This window comes from Pelobates fuscus, chromosome 12 (genome assembly GCF_036172605.1).
Source record: "Pelobates fuscus isolate aPelFus1 chromosome 12, aPelFus1.pri, whole genome shotgun sequence".
Classification (NCBI taxonomy): Eukaryota; Metazoa; Chordata; class Amphibia; order Anura; family Pelobatidae; genus Pelobates; species Pelobates fuscus.
This window is the reverse complement of record NC_086328.1, coordinates 97,492,292-97,516,400: the sequence shown is the minus strand read 5'-3', so window position 1 is coordinate 97,516,400 and position 24,109 is coordinate 97,492,292. Positions and strand designations below refer to the sequence as shown.

Here is a 24,109-nt window from a genome sequence, read left to right as displayed (position 1 = left end):
TGCATATAAAAAAAATCAAATTTTGTATACTAATGTTACTTTCTCAACAGAAAAAGGAAGATTAAAGAAATGTTCCAAGCACCACAAACACTACAGCACGTTGTAGCCATACTAGTTATAGAGCCAGGAGTGCCCTTGCAGCCCCCATTGTATGGAGTCAAAACATTTTTAAACAGTTTTATTTATTACCTGGTTCTGCAATGTGCCGTTCACATCTTAAACTACCTCAGCCAGAGAACTGGCCCATTCCTCATTATAAGTAATCAAGTACTGCTCCTGTACTACAAAGCTTAGCTCAGACAGAGAGCCTATAGCGAGTTAGTTGAGGCAGGGACAAGCAGACCCAAGGTAAAAAGTCAAACTGTTTGACTATTTACAAAGGGAGGTCACTTCTTGCATTATAACCAGTACAGAGTGGTGCAATTCAATGTGAATTGAAGGTGAATTTCAAATTTGAGGTCAAAACTGATAAACTGGAAAAAAATCTAAGTCAGCTATGCTTTCAGTTCAACTACTCTTTTTTTCTCACATACAGTAGGTGTGACAAAATAAAATAAAAATGGTTTGATACCTTGCTTATTGGTATTTACAAGGACTCTGAAGACATTATTAGCAGAATTAGCAGAATTAGCCTACTACATTTTGCAACAGAATGTAAAATGCATTTGAGCAGATTGCTCACAAAAGGTAAATACAGGTAAATCATATATTTCTAAAAATATATATTTTTAAAACTGCTACAGCAATCTTTATTATCCACTGTAATGCTAATCCATTACTGAAAGTGAAATGGTAGAGTCAATTCACCCTCATAGTCCCTGGCTGTGGAAATGATATCACCCATTGAAACTTCCTGTACTATTTTAAGCAACTTTATTAGGCATTTATTAGGCATTATATCAGTGACTATTGGCTTTTGGCAGATACATGTGTTCCTCTACAGACTCTGTATCATAACTACAGTATAAATGAACACGAGAGAGGCTTGCCCTGAGTTCTGAAACATAGTATGAAAACGTCTAAATCAAGCATACTGAGCAAAAACACTTCTCCAAACCTCTCTCAGACCCATAATTAGTTCCTATCTTGCTGCTTTTTGGTTAGATTCCACATCTAACTGTGATTGGTCAGTCAATCTTGTAATTCTGACCCTGCCCATGACATCATAACTCCACACCCACAGCACCGGAGCTAAACTCCCTCCAAGTTCCTTGGGACTTAAACCCAATCAAACATCTGTAGAGAAAAAATGGTTGACCACCAACAGCCAACATTCAACGTGACAGAGCTTGAGAGGACCTGCAGAGGTGAATCTCAGAAAGTACATGTTGCATCATACCCATGAAGACTAGAGGCTGTAATCTCTGTCAAAGGTGCTTCAACCAAGTATTGAGTTCAGTATCTGTATACTTATGTTAATAGGATATTTCTTTATATATATATTTGCAATTCTGTCAAACATTTGTTTTTTGCGTTGTTATCATTCAGTGGTGAGTGTAGATTGATGGGAAACATACATGTGCAATATAAAAAAAATAAAACTGTTTTTAAAAAGTCTGAAACCTTTTAGAATTTACTGTAAAAGAAAATAATATGCACATGCTTAGTTACTGAAGTGAAAATGCATTTCAAATTTAAGGCCAGAGTAGCTGAACTGAAAGCAAAGCTGAGTTAGAAATGTTCTCTGGTTCAGCTATTTTGACCTTGAATTTGAGATTTACTTTGAATTCACTTTAAATTCTCACTTTAGTGAATAGCCCTGCCAGTGTTACAATGTTAGTATTAATTCCCCTGCAAAACAATAAATCCATAACTCACTGAATTTGCAGAGCATATTAAGATCTTTATAGTGAGTTCTCGGTCCTTGCATACTGTACAATCAACGTTAGTCAGTGAGTCATAGATATATTGCTCTGACATTAAATACCCTACTTATTTAATGAAAGCATCAGCTGATTTCTCTCAGCCAATGAGATCAGCCCTGTATTGTTGAGCTTAATTCAGGAGAGCTGATAGAGTTCTGTCTCTTCAGCATTAGTAGTGGAAGCAAGGAGCAGTGCCAGTTGACCCCAAGTGAGTAGTCAAATCAGTCAAAAATGGTTTGGAGGAATGCACAGGGCCGGATTAACATAGGGGCTGATGGAGCTGCAGCTCCAGGCCCAGGCCCATGGAATAGGCCCATGGAATAGGCCCATTGATTTAAAAAAAAAAAAAAAAAAAATTTTTTTTTTTTTTTTTTTTTACTTTTTTTTATTTTATTTTTACACACTACTTTATTTATTTGAGGCTGCCTGGCCAGTGCTGATATTGCAATAATACCGGCAATACAAATGCCGGTATTTTTCTCAGTATAAACAGAGATTACTTTACAATACCATTACCGGCCAGTAGGGGTCACTGTGTGTGGGGAGAGGCAGGGATAGGAAGTTACAGCATATACCTGCATTGCTCTACTCACTGATCCGCTGTCGGAGCAGCTACACAGCACAAAGAGTCCAGACAGCAGCTTCCAGCCTGCAGAGACCGCCTACAGCTCAGAGAAGTGAGGGATGGGGTAAAGGCTGCAGGGAGACATGGGGACACTAAGACACTAGGGGACACTATGAGATATGGGGACACATGGAGCCCTCCAGGGAGGCTGAGACACTTGGGGACACTTGGAGACATGGGACACAGACACACATAGGGACACTGAGGCAAGGACACACACACAAACACACACACGGGGACACTGAGACACGAGGGGACATGGGGACACAGACACACATGGGGACACTGAGACATGGGGACACTGAGACACTGGGAGACATGGGGACACAGACACTAGGAACACAATGTCCCCAAGTGTCTCAGTGTCCCCATGTCTCCCAGCCTGTGTCCCTGGTGTCTCAGTGTCCCTAGTTTCTGAGTGTTCCCATGTCTCCCAGTGTCCCTAGTGTCTGTATGTCCATGTCTCCCAGTGTCCCTAGTCTCCCAGTATCCCTAGTGTCTCAGTGTCCCCATGTCTCCCAGTATCCCTAGTGTCGGTGTCCCCATGTCTCCCAGTGTCCCCATGTCTCCCAGTGTCCCCATGTCTCCCAGTGTCCCCATGTCTCTCAGTGTCCCTGGGAGACATGGGGACACAGAGACATGGGGACACAGAGACATGGGGACACAGAGACATGGGGACACAGAGACATTGTGATGTCACCTTGTTACATGGGGACACTGGGCGACATGGGGACACTGGGAGACAGGGAGACACTGGGAGCAATCCATCTATACAGCAGTATCAAACTAAGTAGTTTTTAGGATTTCACAGAATTTTCTCTGTCACTCCTTGTGATTTACATCATGTGATGTCATGCATACATAGTTAGTTATGCAAATTAGTAAGGCCTGTCATTTTTTTTCCAAGAAAGGATGCACATACTCTTGCTTAAGTATGGAAACTTAAGAGGGATGTAGAGGAACAAATCTTGTGTGGACTAACTGAAATGAAATTAGTTAAGGTAGTGCCGACTTTGGTCTCTCTAACACTGTGCCATGTTCCCTTTCTTCTACACTCACTACATCCACCTTTTCTCTGTCTCAGACTGTATACCAGGAGCTTCTTCCTTCTAGTAAGAAGGTTAGGATAGAAGTGAACCAGCAAATACTAGGGGACAGTCCTTAGAAAGCATAGAGATAGCGCATCATTAGATGCATTTATGCCAAGCTCAGGAAGCTGTTGGCCAGCATGCATGATTGGCAGGCAGCCTGACATGCATTCATGCTAGACTAGCCTTCCAATTCTTTGGGCAGTCTCCTTTTTGGGCATGTTCGTCCCTTTCGGAAGTTCTGGTTACATGATCCGCGCCACTGGCCCGCCCTTTTACACCGCCCATTGACTTACTGCTTCTCTGAACACTGCTGGTAGGGAGTATGGATTTACTTGAAAGATGAAAGCTTAAATTACAGAGAGATTAGCATATTTTAAGAGAATATGAGGTTTTTTTTTATTGCTGCATCCTATGAGTTTCCCTCTGGCAACATCTCCACCAGATACATAATGCTTGAGAGGTATGTCTGTTTTAGTGTTTTTGGTCAATAAGATTCTGTACTTAGGCCCCTCATAATTGTCAGCACCAGGCCCACTGGGCTCTTAATCCGGCCCTGGGAATGCATGGCCACTAATGGCACCATAACCACTACATTAAATTGTAGAGGTTATAGTGCTTGGAGCATTTTTTAACAGGGCATTCCATATTATCATGGGGTCTGCACAGGTCATATTGCAATTCACGAGTAGTAAGATCATACTAACGTATGTTGAATTATGGCTGTAATTGTATGGCTGGATTATTTAAGAAGAATTATTTCTCATGCCATATTTTTAAATTTATCTAGAATAAAATGGGTAAATAAAAATATCACAAACCTTTAATTTTTGGCAGCAGTGTAATAAAATTGTTAATATACACGTTCCCACAATAACAGATTTTAATTTTCTGTACAAAGATTAAAAAGACAGAGAAAATCTGATTAGACGCCAGTCTCCATTGCAGTGTTTCAAGAAAAACTATGGGATTTAAATAAAAAAAAACGTATTTAACTCTTAAAACTACATACAAAACATTTTGGATATATTACATTTTTCAATAAATACATAAATAGACACATAATGTTCTAAAGAAAATATAAATATATAAGAAAAGCATATAAAATGTTAATGAGCAATGGGCAGGGAATGAGCAGGAAATGGTCATTGCAGTTGCATTAAAAAAACGCTGTTAATTGGTTAAATGTGCATAGGTATTTGGGACAGAGCACAAAGAATATTTTTGTTTTTGTTATTTGATTTGGGCTGATGAATACTATATTGCTACCACACATTAGTAGTGGGTGTTTGAGTGCAAAACCTATGTCTGTTTCAACTTTTTCAACTGGTTTTCTTCTAAGGCTGGTTAACAAATATATTTTGATTAGAATTTTGGGATTTTTAAGATGTCAAAACTGAAGCTATAACATACAAAAGTTAAAAGCCATAACAAAGTGATAAAATTGCACTACACTTGTATGTAATGTACTCCCAATGCAGTTCTAATGGCATTTGTCAAAAAAGAAAAAACTGTCTTAATAAATGGTCAGTGGAGTAGTAGATATTTAAAGGGATGTTTTTGGCACTTACCATTATTCCTATATTGATATAAACAGTATTCAAGCAAGTGATGGTTTCTGACATTCCACATTGGACAATCTTACCAATAACAGCAAATCTTTTGTTTACATCCTAAGAAAAAGAATAAAAAAATCATGCAAAACACTGTAAGTTTGAAGTCAATTTAAATGAAGTAGTTGGTGCATATGTCACAGTAACAAGGACAGATGTACAGTACTTATTAACATGAAGGAGTTTCATAATCGGGAGGTCTGCAAGAACAGGGACATTCTAGCAGACTATTTTTAAATTTTTTTTTTAATTAATTTTTTTTAACTCAATGTAAACTTATAAAAATTCACATTCAAGTGAATAATCTTTTAAATTTGAAAGGCATTCACAATGCTATGCATTCATATACATTCCATAACAATAAAGATAGATTGACCTATCTTAATCTACCAGTTTTATAGAGGTGAGAGCTTATTACATAGACGCTACTATCTACAATTTACCAAAACTAATAGTTGGATGGGAACTGTTCCTTACAGCCACCGCAATCTTTTTCCTGCATAAACTCTTTATCTCCAAGCATTTCATCTGCTAGAAGTCACGTCATTACTTTTTGCACCTCTTGCTGGAGGGCATTAAGGATGGACTGAGGGGTGGGAAGGTCAGCAAGGCCAGGGTACATGCTGACTTTGGATGTCTGGTGGCAGCATGCTGACATTTGCTGTCTGTCACTAGCATGCTGTACATGCTGTTGTCAGACACCAATTTTGCACATAATTGTCATTAGCCAGGCCGGGACTTTGCAGTTACACCTCCATTAGCTAAGGGGTTAATTTCTGTATGCACTGCATTTCATAGCGAAATGTTGCACATACAGACTGCAGGCACCATGCTAACTCAAATCAATGAATTGATCATGGTACTTGAAGTAACCCTTTAAAATTATATATTTACAAAAATACTCTGAAGTGACTGACAGAGCCACTTTACTTGCAGCTTGAAAAACGTGCTACTAATGTTGCAGTTTTCCTTAGCCATCAACTAAAGGGAAACGCAATATTCAGTTAAAATCAATCCTCCATTAAAATGATAAATAAGCTATTCAAATGAAATAATAAAAAATTTATTAAAAAAAATAATACAAATTGTAGCTCTTATACTAGTATAGTTTCACAATTACAAAACCCTGCAATATTTCAATGAATTCAAAAATGTGTGAATAAGAGGCTGAAACATTTTAAACAAAATATAAATTTCCCTAAATCAAATAGAAAAACAATCACAAACACGTGTTAGTTAAACATTAATATAGCAATATTGTTTAAAAATAAAACATGTTTGATTTATGTGAAACTCATAAGATGAACAATATTAAAAATAATTAAGGGTACCTGTCTCAACAATAAATGATAAAGAATAAATGTCATCAAATACAATGTTTCCATTTCCCCTCCTCTCAGTTAGTTCAGTCTGTGCCAATTGGCACAGATGTAGGAATGCTGACTCTGCATGTCTGTTTCCAGGTAAACCCTCCTCTGGGAGTGGCTCCTGCTTGAATTTAGCATGAGAGAACGCATTGCCTACAAGGGTAAGTAGGGGGAGGGGCAAACTCTGTGTAAGAGCAGCACCAGCAGCAAGCATGGATATAGGAAAGAAACAGACAGTATAATTTATTGCAGCAGTTTTCAACAGCAAATCTGAGAATGGAAAGAGAGAACAGATTGTATTTACACAAAGCCAACATATAGTGTTGGGGACTTTAAACCTGTTATAGGAAGCTAGTCTGTGCTGCCCAACAGCGGTATGCAGGAGAGGTATACATTGCAGCAATTGTAACACCCACTGAAAAAATGATTGATAGAGACATGAGTAGTGGACATAAATTAAAATATGCACTTTCAACAGTAATAAGAGAAGAAACCCTTTATTGTATAAAATGAGTCAAGCCATATGGTTATAAAACTGTTCATTTATATCTGTCATGACAAGTTCACTTTAATAAAGTTCTATATTCTAATGCAAATTTGGCAGTTACTGCAGAAATAAACTGGTCGCCATTCCAGAGGAAACAATGGAATGAAAATGTTTAATATAAATATGATGATGTAGTTAGGATGTTTCATACCTTGGAAATGACGTACTGACAGTTCCCATGAAAGGTATACTCTTTTTCATCAAAAGTACTAATGTGGGATCCTCCTTTTAGACTGCAGTTACCAGAGCAGGGGAGCTGAGTACAAGCCCATTGCCCAAGTATACAAAGACTGCAAAACATTTGAGAAAACTTAAATTATGAAAGAATTGTATCATAAAAGAATATCAAGAGTGTCATGCCAAGTGTGCATAATTCATTGTTGCACAATAGAATATTGCCATTTAATGTAATTTGTGTAGTGCATATATGAATTAACCACTTGGTAGAGATCAGATGACAGAAGGGATAATGTAAATGGTATAGGAATGTGAAGGAGGGCACATGGTTTGCAACATGGATTGACCCTTTGATTAATCAAAGGCTCTGCAGGGTGTGAGATTCTACACTTGAGATGCCTGGATGTCTAGTTCCAATATAAACTAGCTAACTTCAGCCATATAGCCTATACCTCTTAATTGATTAATTGATTTCATTGATATGTTAATAATCATTAACTTTCAAGAAAAAAGTAATAAAAAAGAAAAAAACAAGTGTTGTGTTCCAGTATCATATCCAAAATAAACATTAATATTTACCCACAGAATAATAATTAAGCCTCATTTTTATTATAAATAGAATGGGACAAGCACAATATTCTAATCAAGCCTAAACATGATTTGCGTGACTTACCCATTGTAACGAGTATATACCCCTACACGCAGGATCCAGCCAAACAGAAGACAGCACAGAGGAGAGATACGTCTACCGGACCTTAGAGTGGCCGGACTCGACGTAATAGGAGAAGACAGAGTCAGGAACAATCCGAGGTCAAGGGCACAAAGAGACAGCGAAAACTAAAACTAGCCGGGGTCTGGTACACAGGAATCAGCAAGCCGGCAAACAGTACAGACAAGGATAAAGCGAAAACGAAGTCAGAATACAAAGCCAAGGTCAAATACGGAGAAACACAACTGAACACAACAAGCACTAAAGGGAACTGTAGCAGAAACCACGATAGGGCAAGGAACTAAGGGAAAAGGGTAAGTATAAGTAGCCTTAAAACTAATGTGATTGGCTCCTGTCACTTCCACACCCCCAAAAGGTAAGTGTATGGGTTGATTGGCATGACAGGAGCCAATGGGAACCTTTTTGCAACTCGCGGCGCGCTCTTAGCTGCAGGCGGGACATGTGACCGCAACTCGCGGTCACTGCCCGTCTTCCTGTTAAGAGAGTCGGATGAGCCGCGCGCGGCTCGTGCAGCCGCAGGACCGCGCGCGGCTTGAAGAGAGGACCGCGGCCGGCCCCAGGATAAGGTAGGTAACGCTACAGTACCCCCCCCCCCCCCGAGGACACGCCCAGGACCAGGCCAGGGCAGGACCAGGCCTGGCAGGAAAACGCGAATGGAAAGAGCGCACAAGGCGGGGAGCATGAACAGCATCCGCAGAAATCCAACTGCGCTCCTCAGGCCCATAACCCTTCCAATGTACCAAGTACTGAAGCCGACCCCTAAGGAAACAAGAGTCAATAACAGCAGACACTTCGAACTCCTCATGACCCTCCACAGAGACAGGAGGGGGAGGGGGAGCCGGGTAAAGCGGTTGCGTACATAAGGCTTCAACAACGAGGTGTGAAAGACATTAGGTATACGCAGATTCTTAGGCAGACCCAAGGCATAAGAAACGTGATTAACCTTATGTATAATGCGATAAGGAACAATAAAGCGGGGAGCCAATTTCATAGAAGGCACCCGGAGGCGAATATTCCGTGTGGAAAGCAAAACCCTGTCCCCCACAACATAGGAAGGAGCCGCTCTGCGATGCTTGTCAGCCTGAGCCTTCTGGTGAGCAGCAGAGTCCACCAAAGAACGCTGAACCTGTTCCCAAGTATTACGCAAACCAGCCAAATGCTCATCCAGAACTGGCATGCCCTATGAGGAGAATGCAGCCGGAAGAACAACGGGATGCTGGCCATAGACAACGTAAAAAGGGCTTTTGCCGGAAGAATCATGAGTGGCGTTATTCCGAGCAAATTCAGCCCAAGGAAGTAGGTCAGACCAATTGTCCTGATGGTGAGACACAAAACAACGGAGGTACTGCTCCAGAGACTGGTTGGCACGTTCAGCAGCTCCATTAGACTGGGGATGGTAAGCGGAAGAAAATGAGAGAGAAATACCCATTTCCGAACAAAAGGCTTTCCAGAACCTGGAAATAAATTGGCTACCCCTATCGGATACAATAGATACGGGAATACCATGTAACCGAAATACTTCTCTAGCGAAGATAAGAGCCAGTTCCTTGGAAGTGGGCAACTTGCGAAGAGACACAAAGTGAGCCATTTTGGAAAATCGATCTACTATCATTAGGATGACCGTGTTACCATTTGAAGGGGGTAATTCAACAATAAAATCCATTGATAGATTAGACCAAGGTCTCTCGGGAACGGGTAACGGATGCAACAGCCCACAAGGAACTCTACGAGAGGATTTCATACATGCACAAGTAGAACAAGCACTTATATAATCAGTGACATCCTTGCGTAAGGTATCCCACCAAAAATACCGAGAAACAGCTGACACAGTTTTGGATATACCAGGATGTCCAGCAGTCTTAGTATCGTGATACAGTGACAGAATATCCCGTCTCTCGGGAACGTCAACGAACAATTTATCATTAGGCCTCTCGCTAGGTGCCATGCTTTGTTTCGCTTGTATGGCCTGCAAGAGGGACGAGGAAATAGACAATATAGTAGTTGCTATTATCCTGTCTGGGGAATGACAGGAGTGACATCAATCTCTTGTTTGTCAATAGTCTCGAATTGTCTGGACAGAGCGTCCGCTTTAGTGTTCCGATCACCTGGCCTATAGGTGATTATATAATTAAAATGAGACAAGAACAGTGACCACCTAGCCTGCCTTGAAGACAATCTTTTAGCTTCGCTAAGGTAGGATAGGTTCTTATGATCCGTAAATATGAGGATAGGATCCTTAGTGCCCTCTAACAAATGTCTCCATTCTTTGAGTGCTAAAATGATAGCAAGGAGTTCGCGATTACCCACATCATAATTCCTTTCTGCTTTGGACATTTGTTTAGAAAAGAAGCCACAAGGATGCAATGGCTTGTCAGGAGACTCTCTTTGGGATAAGACAGCACCTACCCCTATATCGGAAGCATCAACCTCAAGTATATATGGCAATGAGGGGACAGGATGCTGTAGAATAGGTGCAGAGGCGAACGTAGTCTTAAGAAAGTCAAAAGCCTGAAGTGCCTCGGTAGACCAGGCACGTGTATTGCCATCCTTTTTAGTCATACGAGTAATAGGTGCTACGATAGACGAAAAACCTTTGATAAAACGTCTATAATAATTAGAGAAACCCAGAAAACGCTGGATGGCTTTCAGACCTTGCGGCAGAGGCCATTCTATGACCGCAGCGAGCTTCTGGGGATCCATCCGAAAACCCTTAGCGGAAATCAAATACCCTAAAAACTGGACCTCGGATTGGTCGAATAGACATTTTTCTAGTTTGCAATAAAGACCATTAGCAAGAAGGGTCTTCAGAACTGTCGTAACATGTCTGTGATGAGTGTGTAAGTCTGTAGAATATATTAAAATGTCATCCAAGTACACAATAATAAATGAGTGAATAAAGTCCCTTAAGACATCATTAATAAATTCTTGGAATACTGCTGGGGCATTGCAAAGCCCAAATGGCATGACGGTATACTCATAATGACCTGACCTAGTGTTAAAGGCTGTCTTCCATTCGTGGTCCTTTTTTATACGTATCAAATTGTATGCTCCTCTAAGATCTAATTTGGTGAATACCGTAGCATGTTTGAGCCTGTCAAACAATTCTGTTATTAATGGTATAGGGTAAGCATTTTTGATGGTGATTTTATTAAGACCTCTATAATCAATGCAAGGTCTTAAATCACCTTCTTTCTTTGATACAAAGAAGAACCCCGCTCCAGCCGGAGAAGAGGATCTCCTAATAAATCCCTTGTCTAATGATTCTTTAATGTACTCCTCCATGACACGGTTTTCTTGAACCGATAGAGGGTACACCCTGCCCTTGGGAGGTATTGTGCCAGGCAACAAGTCAATAGCACAATCGTAGGGTCTGTGAGGCGGTAATTTGTCAGCCTCTCTTTTATCAAAGACAGTCTTTAAAGATAAATACTGAGAGGGTATAGCCGTAGACAAAGGAGGAATGGTAGGAACATTAATAGAATTCACAGGCGTGACTTCAATAGTACATGACTCATGGCAGGCTTTACTCCATGATTTTATCTGCCCTGTCTCCCAGTCAAAAATGGGATTGTGGGCACGTAACCATGGATACCCTAACACCAACTGTGAAGAGGGAGAGGTGATGACCTGGAACCGAATGGTTTCATAGTGTAGAACCCCTGTGTACATATGTAGCGGTGCAGTCTCATGAGTAACAACTGGAGATATCAATGGTCTACCATCTATGGCCTCAACGGCCAAGGGTATCTCCTTCTCCCTGATGGGAATATTGTTTTTCTTTACAAGACCAGAGTCTATAAAATTCTCAGCTGCCCCAGAGTCAACCAGGGCGTATATATTTTCAACTATACAACTGTCTCCCATATGTAAAGAAACAGGGAGAAGCAGTCGGTTAGGAGGCAATGTAGGAGACTTAGAAATCACACCCAAGGCCAGTCCCCTATAAGGTCTTAGGTGCGAGAGTTTTCCGGGAGCAAAGGACACTCCTTTACCATATGGTTTCTCCTACCACAATAGAGGCAGAGTCCATCCCTTCTCCTATGTAATTTTTCATTATCAGAGAGTGCATGGGTTCCTCTTCAGATACTTTTACACTCTCCGGTGTATTAACTCTGGGGTGAATAGGTGTAAAAAAACGTCTATTCCTGTTCTTGGTATAGAGCCTGTCACGAATCCTATTATCTATATCGATGAGGTAGTCAATAAGGTCCTCTAAGGCAACAGGAAGCTCCTTAGCTGCTACCTCATCCAATATAGAGTCTGATAAGCCTTCCATGAAGGCAGTAGTTAACCCATTGTTGGTCCAATCGACCTGTGAGGCAAGGGTACGAAACTGTATAGCGTAATCAGCCACAGGCCTAGAACCCTGTTTAACCCTCATTAATGCTCTCGCTGCATTTTTAGACCTTTTCATAGTATCAAAAGTTCTGCGAAAAGCTGTAAGGAAACTGTGAAAGTCATGCACCATAGGTCCATTAGCCTCCCAAATAGGGTTTGCCCATTCAAGTGCTTTGTCGGTAAGCTGGTGCATAAAGAACCCAACTTTAGACCTCTCTGTGGGAAATGAACGTGGATACATCTCAAAATGAAACTCTATTTGGTTAATGAACCCTCTGCATGTCTTAGAATCCCCTCCATACCTAGGAGGAGGCGTTAAATGGGCTAGGTGCGGTTGCTGGAATGGTTCTAGCTAAGAGCGTCTGGAGAGCCTGAGCTATCTGATCCATACGGTGATCCTGCTCTACAAATCTAGCCTCATGGGACGCCATCTGTTGAGCTAAATCTGCGGGGTCCATGGCCCTATCGTAATGTAACGAGTATATACCCCTACACGCAGGATCCAGCCAAACAGAAGACAGCACAGAGGAGAGATACGTCTACCGGTCCTTAGAGTGGCCGGACTCGACGTAATAGGAGAAGACAGTCAGGAACGATCCGAGGTCAAGGGCACAAAGAGACAGCGAAAACGAAAACTAGCCGGGGTCTGGTACACAGGAATCAGCAAGCCGGCAAACAGTACAGACAAGGATAAAGCGAAAACGAAGTCAGAATACAAAGCCAAGGTCAAATACGGAGAAACACAACTGAACACAACAAGCACTAAAGGGAACTGTAGCAGAAACCACGATAGGGCAAGGAACTAAGGGAAAAGGGTAAGTATAAGTAGCCTTAAAACTAATGTGATTGGTTCCTGTCACTTCCACACCCCCAAAAGGTAAGTGTATGGGTTGATTGGTATGACAGGAGCCAATGGGAACCTTTTTGCAATTTAGGCTCCCACTGTCTCTTTAAGAGCGCACCCGAGACTCGCGGCGCGCTCTTAGCTGCAGGCGGGACATGTGACCGCAACTCGCGGTCACTGCCCGTCTTCCTGTTAAGAGAGTTGGATGAGCCGCGCGCGGCTCGTGCAGCCGCAGGACCGCGCGCGGCTTGAAGAGAGGACCGCGGCCGGCCCCCGGATAAGGTAAGTAACGCTACACCCATGTGGGAAGGGATTGTGATGCCCGCTATATTGGGTAACAATTAAGGAGTGTGACATATCTATGAAATGTAAAAATTGTAACAAATTCATAGATGCAATTATTATTTCTGTGGCAAGTACATAAGAGGAGATAGAACCAAATGTTTCCATTTGGATTGATGTTGGTCTGGAACATAAGGTGGTGGTCACTTATTGTTTCTACAGGTATGCCTTAACTCCGCCTCTGGACGAGGCTTGATAATCAACAGGGTATATATTTAATGATACTGAAGTGTGCATTGGACTTGCTTGGGGCCAAATCAAATTTTTAGTGAGTCACCATCTTTTCTGCCAACAACCCCCTGGGCAGAAGTTTTAATTTGAATACCTGAGTAAGTGATTAGGACTTCCGTTATTTTATCCCTTTTGTTTTTATCTGTTGTCGGTGTAAATAATTTGTTTATCATCTATTTTATGTATGCACTGTGATTTTTTTTTGCTCATAATAAATATTCCTTTATTAAGTTCTACCTTTGTCTGGTAAAGAATCACTTTACCTGGAGAGACTAATTAGTATTTTGCAATTGTTTAAATATTGTGCTGAGTTGTATTTGGTGGGTTTTTCTTATTAAGTTACCTGGGGGACCAAGGCACCCCATTTATAAATTGTCTTGGTGGTGCAGCATTAAAATAGTAATATTTATATTATTATGGGTGGTGTTTAGGGGGGTTTGCATCATTATTTCTGGTCTTTTGCAGACAAATAGTGAACTTTAACTCTTTCACCACCACAACTATGTCATGTACACTCTTGGAGTAGGGTTCATGACAGAGAGGCACTAGGAAATACTATGAAAGCATCCTATTAAAGTCATCTACTTTTTTTTGAATTGTTGTGCAATTTACATGGACTTGTGATATATTGGTCAATATTAGTAGATATATAAATCAATTTGAAGGCATGATACTATTTGACTAGCTATATCAATCTCAGAAGATTCTATTTTTCCCAAGAATCTTTTGATGAACAGATCGTCAGAAATAGTGATATCAGAAAAATATTGTTGCACTGTACATATATGAAACTAAAAAACAATTCTCTACTCTTCCTGCTTTACTAAATTAATGTCTTTAAGATGTCAAAAAGAATAGGGCTTCAGCCATATTTAAAAGCCCCATCTACATTTGACCATAAGCCTGCCCAATCTCCATACAAAGTCCTGCCCCAAGTTCCACTATAAAACATCATATAAATTCTAAAATAAAGTGCCCCTGGTACACAATGATGCACAAGCTCTTACTGGCTCACACATAGTTACACATACACAAAATCATACTCACAAATAAACACAGTTGCACATATACACACACAAATGTATACACATACTCACATATATAGACACACACACTGTTACACATATACACACAATATTACACATATACACACTCACAGATACCCATAAACTGTCACATATCTTTTCAGATACACCTACTAGTACACATATTGGCATTCATACACTCTTAGAACTACACACTTATACACACACAATCAGTGACACATATACACTTGGAATTAAAAGTGCAGCACATGTGAAAGGTGGAACCCTAGTGAGATTATGGAGTTTAGTTGGCAGTCTTGGAAAGGGATTAGGGTAATTAGTTAGGTAGCAGTTTGCAGATGAGTTAGACAAGCTAAGTGGCACTCTCATTGATATTCCCACAAGACTCCCAGGCTTTAGGCACATTTTCATGGTAGTCTAATGTATCTGCTCTGCACCTCAGTTGCATTCAGACTGTGTAGGTTTCTCTCATTAACTCTTTAAGGGTGTTATCCTGCGGCAATGCTCTGAACAGCTGGAGTTCATGGTAGCCATACCGCTACCATTTACCATCTACTCCTGGTGGTGGTACTATCACCCTCTCCTACCCAATTTTGTCCCATTATTCAATTTATTATTGTTAGCCCTGACCAGGCACAGCTCAGGGGATTTGTTGGACAACAGTAACATATGGGATTTTTGGGGGTCCACTCAAGCCACTAGCCCAAATCAGCCTCCCTCCACAAACATTCCTCACTCTCTACTACTATTTACAACTCTTATAAGCACTAAAAGTTGTAATGCAGATGCTTGTTAATTCCCAGAGCACTTCACCAGTTTTGGCAGGCAGTAGAGTAGGACTCTCCAGGATTGTATATTTTTCCACTGTGCACACATGGGCACTGTCTTCGTTTCACACACTCCTTGCGGTGATTCACGTCATCCAAAACAGTTTCTGCAAGGTGAGGATAAAACATGCTATATTGGGTGCAAATTGTTAAACTCTTTTTGATTCCATTGTGATTGTTGGTTTTTATCTCATCTCTCCAGAATTGAACCGGTTTATAATATAAATATAAGGAGCGCTATACCTTAAGAAAATTCCACACATGGAATAAATACAACATGCGATAGGACTTAAAATTTACCACACTTGTGGCTGTGCTCATACACAATTATATAATCACTCACAGTATGATAAGTGGGTCAACAATAGTACACATAATGAAAAAAAGAGAAAACAAATACATAGAGAATGCAAAGTAATAAACAATAAACAAAGGAAATTAGAAAATAGCACTCACAAATAGGGAGCACGTAAAGTACTGCTCAGGACATAGGGCCTCCAATAGACACTCTCCAACCGCTCTTGGATAGGGGGACTGTAACTACCCTGGATTTTTACAAGGTTATTCACTGATGTGAGAATTCATGCCTCCATCTTAGCTCCCTATCAATCATTGTTCTAAACTCTGACTTTTGCACCTGGCAGTCAGTATAGAGAAAGCATATACAGAATAGGAGAAATGAAACCATATTTATATTTCTGCTCTTCATTTGTGATGTTTGCCCTGGCTTTGCCTTGTCTGAATTAGCTTCTTGAAGAATCTCTTATAAAAAATAAAAAATAAAGAAATTTAACAGAAGTTATAGGTGATTTTCAATGTTTTATTCAGTGGTGTTTTATCTCGGCATGCTAAATCCCATCTTCCTTTGTCTGATTTTTTTAACATACCATGACATTGCGAGTGACTTTAAATGAGATGAAAAAGATCCATATACTCCAAAGCTCAAAAAGGCACATTTATTTGCAACAAAGTGAATCCAGCAAAGTTTTGACCCTACAATGGGTGTTTGCCAAGCTTTGTAGGGTTAAAACGTTGCTGGATTCACTTTGTTCCAAATAAATGTGCCTTATTGAACGTTGGAGTGCCTGGACCTTTTTCTTCTTAATTGAATTCAACTATTTAGAATTTTACTAGCCCAAGCATGGTTGCACACTGATTGCACTTTGTCATTTAATATCTTTGTCAATTACTCCCAAACGTTCTGTACTACAAGAACTAAAAACAAAATACTGTAGCTCTATCTCTGAGATAGTTTGTGGACCTTACCTGAGGGACAAGAGCAGCCTTCAGAGCAGTGTTCATTACAAAGTGTACTTGCAACAGGATTGGAGCAGGAGTTCTGGCATGGTGATACACACTCATAGAATTTCATAGTTCCTGGACAGGTTATAACTAATGTCACAAAATAAATAGTTAAACCTTACTACTTGGTATTCAGGAAAATACAGGTTTTAAAAATCAATCTACATTGATATGACAAGCACATGGTAGTATTAAACTGTCAAATATTTTTAGTTTACATTTTACTGCAGTTCAGAAGAATCATGCACCAATCTTGAAGCATCCTGCAAAAAGCGTAAAAGAAAAAGGCACATACAACACAAATCTGGACGTCGCCAGTTTCCGGGGTGCCCACCAGCAAGGACACACTCCTTGGAGAATTGGTTCAGGGTGCTACAAATACACATCGTCTTGTTTTTGGAGGCACATTCACACAAGTCTTTTTTGCAAGCGTTGAGATAATCTGCATAGGAACCAAGCTGTTCTTTGCAGTTCCCCATATATGACAGAAGATCTTCACACTCTTTGCTCTACAAAGACAGAAGAAGAACTGTAAGTGTAAAAACAAAAACAATTTTTATGTTCCTCATAACATAGACCAAATAGTTTACATATAGGTTTCAGACCTCAAAACAATATATTAAATACATCATATTTCCTACACAAGTGTAAATTAATTACCTGGGTGAAGCTTGAAGTTCAGTGTTTGTGAAGTCCTTCAGCTGACTGTATACATCTAATATTTTTTTTTGTATAACGTAGACTGAAGGGTTATACATACAAATATATATGCCCATACATATACATACATAAACACTTATTTTTTATTTGCAGTGTGGGAGTGGTATTGTGTTTGGCCTGACCACAATCTTTTTTTAATACCAAGCTATATGCTCTCAGAGAGATTTCAACTTCTAGACCAGAAGTGGCTCCAGAGTGATGAGATCAAAACTGCAGTCCAATGCTGGTTTCTGGTTACTGACCATATTGGATCATAGCCCATGCTTTGGTTTATAACAAAATATGTGTGCAAAACAGTGTTCATTGCTGAAAAACACATCTGGCAAATTTGCATGTCAAGCTGTGAACTCTGGGATCTTTGCGATAACATGATTTCTTGTGTTTCTATGCCGGATAAGGACCCCTAAATTTAAGACATGCAAGTGATACATAACAGTATTTATTTGCATTTAGAAGTGTCCCCTTATACTCTGTACCAACCAAGGGTAATACTATAATTAATGTCCCAATTCTTATCTTTTATTTTATTAATTCATACCACTCTTTGAATACCTTCTCCTGGCATGCATCTTGCACCATTTCATCATTTTGAATATTAGGAACATCAGGACAGTCTTCCATGGGTGCATTTATCTTCTGAAGATTGCCAAACATAATAGTGGAAACACTGAACCCTACGGATTAAGAAATATCAGATTATAGCTTCACTGAAAAACTGAGTAGATTTCCAAATCATGCCCTAAAAATGAATACTAGAAACTTAAAGATGAAATTTGGCTGAATTGCTTTGTTCCTTATATAAAAACTATCCACTTGATGAAAAAAGAACAATTAGATCAAACTAATTTCCACCCATGGTACCAACAACTGAGTTGATTGATGGAAAAAGTAATTGATGACCATGGACAGCCACTACCTGTTATTTTTATTCACAAATCAAGTGAGAAGAGAGGAGTGGAAGTAAAATCTATATTTATAATATTATATGTTTAATAATTACATATCTTTATTTACTGCTTTTTCCCCCTCATTGAACTACTTTTTCTCACTTGACCTGTGAACCAAATGTCGGTATTATATATATATATATATATATATATATATATATATATGTATGTATGTATATATTTTGCAGTGCACTGAATGGCCCATTGTTGTGCTCTTTTTGGTTTGACCCAATGTTTCTCATTTTCATGAACGATGTTCGGCTGAGCCGAACTAACACATGAATGATTGCTGGAAGTTCAAGCAATATTTGAATTTCAGGAAAAATTATTCGCCCGAAACGAACAAGCCTGCCTAACTTTGCTTTTTCTACATGTGTATAAGTAACATGGGACTATATACTAACTTTGAGGAGTCTACTCATACATTGATTAACAGTATTTGTTTTAATTGTATAAGAGCAACGATCGTGTTGTTTCTCACATTAGTGGCATGAAGATTTGAATACATAGGAAGGTAGTACATGTGTGAAGGATTACCCGGCCTATAAATAGACAGGCTGCCCCTTCCTCTGGGCCAGTACTGTCTGGTTTAGTACAGAACCATCTACATCTGGTTCAAAGGTCATCATCACAAACTACCTAAAATCTAAACAAGCTGGTCATGGCCTCGTGCAGAGGCCAGGGCTGTGCTATCACTGACAATCAACATGTATTTGGCCCACATGCAGCCTTTCACTAACGATAATGGCATTTGCAGTTCAGTCTATATTCTTCCCTCTTGACTTACAAGACTTACATTTGACGCTATCAGCCTTCCACTGCAATACCTCTATATGCAGCCCTCAGTAGGCCTGACTCCATATGTTATATACGGCTCTTAGTAGGCAATCCACTATAACTCAGTTTTGGACCCTTGTTTGGGCTAATGCATACAATATTTCCAACTTGACAAGACCTATACGACTGTTTCTCTACACTCCCGAGAACCTAGAACCACTCATTAAACATTTAACCATATTAAGGCCTCCTCGGTCTGTCACGGTTTTACCTAAACCTCGTATAATCCACAACCCCTGTCACAGACACTTGCTAGATTTCACATGATATTTCGCTTTCTGCTAGTATACTAGAGATGGTCCATCTTTCTCATACATTCTTCAGGTACTTCTTGTGAAAGGAGGCACAGGGGAGCTTAAAATTAAATGCAGCACTATTAGGTATCTCTCTTTCCTTTTCATATTGATTTGCCTAGGTTTATGCTCATAATCATAAGTTCCATTAATATCTAGGTTTCCACTATCACTACTTATCATCCTGTTGCTGACATTGTAATCTTTAACCACAACACAGGTACATTATACCCGTATCTCAATTAGCACTTACAACATCCTGGATATATTCCCATTAGAGTTCCCATTGTGTATTTAGTTTCCTCTCTATGATATTCCTTTCTCAAGGACAACCACAAACTAGTTGGGCAAGATAAGTACTTTCAAACATGCTTTCTATAAATTGGTTATGTTTCTATTCCCCTACATTCCTTAAGGATAGATCAACTTGCTGTAAAGAGTATTGGTGCGGACCATATTCTACTATAATTGTAATTCAGTCCTGCAAGGCCAATTCCCATCCTCACATGGAGGTATTCATTCATCGACCCAACTCATAGCTAGAGCCTTGTTCCAAAATCTCCAGATTATTAGATAGGGCCTCATTTTAATCTCTGACTTGTCACCGAGAGGCATGTGCATGTGCATGCAAGGACAATGAAATACAATTGGTCTCTGAACAGAAAATACAGCAGTAATTTACACAAAAATACTATTTTAAAATGTACTTTCAGTGTAAGCTTTCCCTAACACTTAAAGCGGCACTGTCATGCCAAACTTACCTTTCTAAAATTGCTACCTTTTCTCTTCCTCTCTCATAATATGTTCTTCTTTTCTTCCTATAAGATCTAGTTTTCTTTAAAACACAAGACAAAGTTGGACTACTTTGTCTGAGGTATTTTTCCTACACTTGACCTTTGACCAAAGGAGGAGCTTAAGTCTGCTCCATTTCCTGTGGTCAAAGAAATTTCCCATAATACTCATCCCTCCTTCTGTGTTCTTGCGTTGATTTATTCACTGTTTGAATGTCCTGTAATTTTTTTCAGTTCAGAATTTCATTTGAATGAATGAAATTCCAATCCTATTTGTGCCTCGGCTGCATCTTGCAACCGTTTAGTAGATAGCCCCCTAATTCCCATAGTATTTGGGAGCTATCTACTAAAAAGCTGAAAGACAAAAACTGGTCTTCCAGCCAACTTTACCAATACGAAGTAAGAATTATTTACTTTAATAGACCTAGATCTCTGTTACATAAGTGGTGGACCTGGGGCATAAGTATGATTATGGTTATACATTCTATGACTAAATCTTTTTAGGCCAAATTGGCATCGGCCTTGGCTAAATTCAACACCCGTTAAGATCAAAGCATATTAGACAAACAACTAATCTGCACCTATGGTCATTTCGCAGGCATTAAACTTGTGTTTTTGCACCTCCAACTCCCACTCCACCGATTAATGTTCTATCGAACCCAGTTCACCCACAAAGAATCTTGTTACCTCCGGTTTCAAACATAAGTCAAACACAAGGGCTTAAAGACAAATTGGGCAAACATATTGTGATCTTAGGAAAGGTGCAATCTGCAACAATTTCAATACTGGTAGTTGTCTTGTACGTAAGTAACTGGCCACGGTGATACATTATCTAGACAATTTTCTATCAGTAGAGGAACTGAATATTATATCCCAAAGTATGCACAAGACATTGGATCTGTTTTCAACCCAGAGCGTTCTGCTGTCTTAAGATAAAACCGTAGGCCCCTTCTCTAATTTCATTTTCCTGGGTATTCAACTGACTCAATATTGCAGTACAGCCCCCTTCCCTTCCACCCATCCATCAGAGAAACCTGGATTCCATGCTGGGCAAAGATACGGATTCCCGTTTGGATCGCCAGTCTCTCCTTGGTTCTCTGAACCACTAACTTGGTTATCTGTAGTGACGCTGCTGCCCACATTGGATTTGCAGCCTTTTTCATGAATAACTGGTTTTGTGAAATATGACCCACAGAGATGTGGAGCCTACCCTCTTTTAGTTAAAGTTCAGCTCTCTTTGACGTATACCCCACCGTGGTCTATTATTGTGCATTTATGTCACCTTACAAGATTTGAATGTTTATTTTTTTTGTGTTTGTTGATATCTAATTGTGTAATTTTATATTTAATAAAATTAGGATATCTGCTTGCTCTCACAGAGCTAAAAAAACCAAAGTCTTAAAATGTGAACAAAATTCAAAATGTGATATTTTATCCTCTCCATGGCACTACTGTAATTACCTTAAATCTATATTTAATATATTTAAATAAATCAAAAAAATACCTCGCCAGGAGACATCATTGGATGCATCATTATCATAGTTGCCACACAAACCACATGTCTGCTCTTTGTACTGATCATCCAGTTCCAACTGAAAGAAACCATATTTTAAATCAATAACACATTCAATTACTAAACATGTTTTGTGAAATATTTTGATATAATAATAATAATAATAATAATAATAATAATAATAATAATCCATCTAATAAGTCTCCATTGCTTTAAAAAAATTCTTACAATTAATTTTATCCTCCAAGTTTGACTGGCAACATGTTAGTACCACCAGAACAGACTTAAATATTAAGAAAAATGGAGGTAGAAATGTTGATAATTGTGACAGATCCCTCTGTCTTGGAACTATGCCTATACCCCTTTGGTTTCGTCTGTTTTTTGGTTAATTGCCTGTCCGTTCCCCCCGTTCGTTTATTTACCAAACTCCCGAACAAACTGACGAACGGCCCGCCATCCAGCATGGAATTGTGCTGCTGGTTAACCTCTTGGCCTCATTCGAACGTTGTGGTTAACCGCAGACACCTCCTAATTGTCGATGATATGCTGGGTGGTCGTCGTTCATATGCCAACCACGAGGCGACGGCCATCTTCTTGGACGCACGAATTACCAGTTAATCAATGATTTAATGGAACCGAAAATGGACACTATTTCTCCCGAACACTGCTGAAGCCACCAACCTCCCTTCTCTGCCATCCAGCATACGAACGCTGGTCCATTTAGTACTTTCTGGCACAAATAGACTTACCCCCAGATAGGCATCCCATGAAGCCCATTCGTATACCGAAAGACAATGTGAAAGACTTTGGCTCCATGGCGATTGGACTGTGTGTATAGGATCTGAGCGCCATTCGGTAATAATGTGCGCTCAGATCCAGGCTATCTGGGGATACATTAAATGTATTCATTCTATTCGTGTAATTTGAAGTTATGGATTTTTATGTATTTTTATTGCTATGTCTAAAATGAAGTTTAGCTTCTATACATGGAGATAATTGGATTACTTCCCAATTATCTCCAGGATAGAGGGGAGGGTCTTTCTCAGCTAAATTCCGCGGGGGAGCAGCTCTGAACTCTATCAGGCAGCAAGTTCAGCTCCAGCCTGTAATCAGCCAACAGATCAGGCACACACCACAAGACCTAATGGGGAAAAAAGGGAAAAAAACGGTACCACACAAGCCCACCCCGGGGCTGACGATCGGGGAAATGTGGATGCACGCACGCGGAGCCACTGAGGCCAACATGGCGGCCCAACACGGAGGGTGCTCGGACTTCTCCGAGGACTTATCCCATGAGGAGGAAGGGGGATACCTGCAACCCCCGGATCCACTGCGGCAGACAAAACACTGTGGTAAAAGGACAGAATCAGAACCGCTCACCGTGGCGGTTATGAAGGAGATGATGGCGGACCTGAAAAATAGCTTTCGTGAGGAAGTCTCAGCGCTTCGCGCAGACCTACAAGGCCTGACAGGCCGCATCTCTGCGCTAGAAGGCTCATCGCTATCCCAAGCCCAGGAAATCTTTGTGCTACACCACACGGTGCAAAGCCTGGAACACCAGAACCGGCAATACGAACAACGCCTCGCGACTTTGGAGGACGCCAAGCGCGCCTCAAACATAAAAATCAGAGTTCCTGACGAAATCGCCGAAGCTGAACTGCCAAAACTAATCGACCGCTTGCTACTCACAAACCTGCCACAGGGACGGCATGCCACGATCACCCCAGTGGGAGTCTTCAGAATCCCCAAACCTTCAAACTCTCCAAACACTACTACGAGGGATGCTATTTTGAGCCTCCGTAACAGCGGACACAAAGCAACGGTTCTCTCAGCCTTCAGAGGCAAGACTCCCCTCAAATTTGAGAACATGGAACTCTCACTGTACCCGGATCTATCCAGCAGCACCTTGGCGTGGCGCCGATCGCTCAGACCTCTCACCTTACTCCTACGGGCCCACAAAATAGACTATAGGTGGCGACCTCCCAGGACTCTATCGGTCACAAGAGGGACAACCACACACAGCATCCAAGATATACGGGACGCCCTGGCCTTCCTCCGGCTTCTGA

The 24,109-nt window shown here is 40.3% G+C and overlaps 1 protein-coding gene across 1 annotated transcript in view; it reads right to left on the bottom strand.

The window, feature by feature from the left end:
• LOC134578518 (mucin-5B-like) overlaps positions 1-24,109 on the bottom strand; it is a 144,203-nt gene that overhangs the window by 66,491 nt on the left and 53,603 nt on the right. Inside the window, exons 5-12 of the mRNA XM_063437502.1 lie at positions 22,035-22,122; positions 19,775-19,942; positions 18,215-18,336; positions 17,277-17,451; positions 15,627-15,747; positions 7,257-7,395; positions 5,150-5,251; positions 4,400-4,469 (exon numbers count right to left, since the gene is read on the bottom strand). Of these exons, the coding sequence (XP_063293572.1) occupies positions 4,400-4,469; positions 5,150-5,251; positions 7,257-7,395; positions 15,627-15,747; positions 17,277-17,451; positions 18,215-18,336; positions 19,775-19,942; positions 22,035-22,122 (985 nt within the window). The remainder of the gene's footprint in view (positions 1-4,399; positions 4,470-5,149; positions 5,252-7,256; positions 7,396-15,626; positions 15,748-17,276; positions 17,452-18,214; positions 18,337-19,774; positions 19,943-22,034; positions 22,123-24,109) is intronic.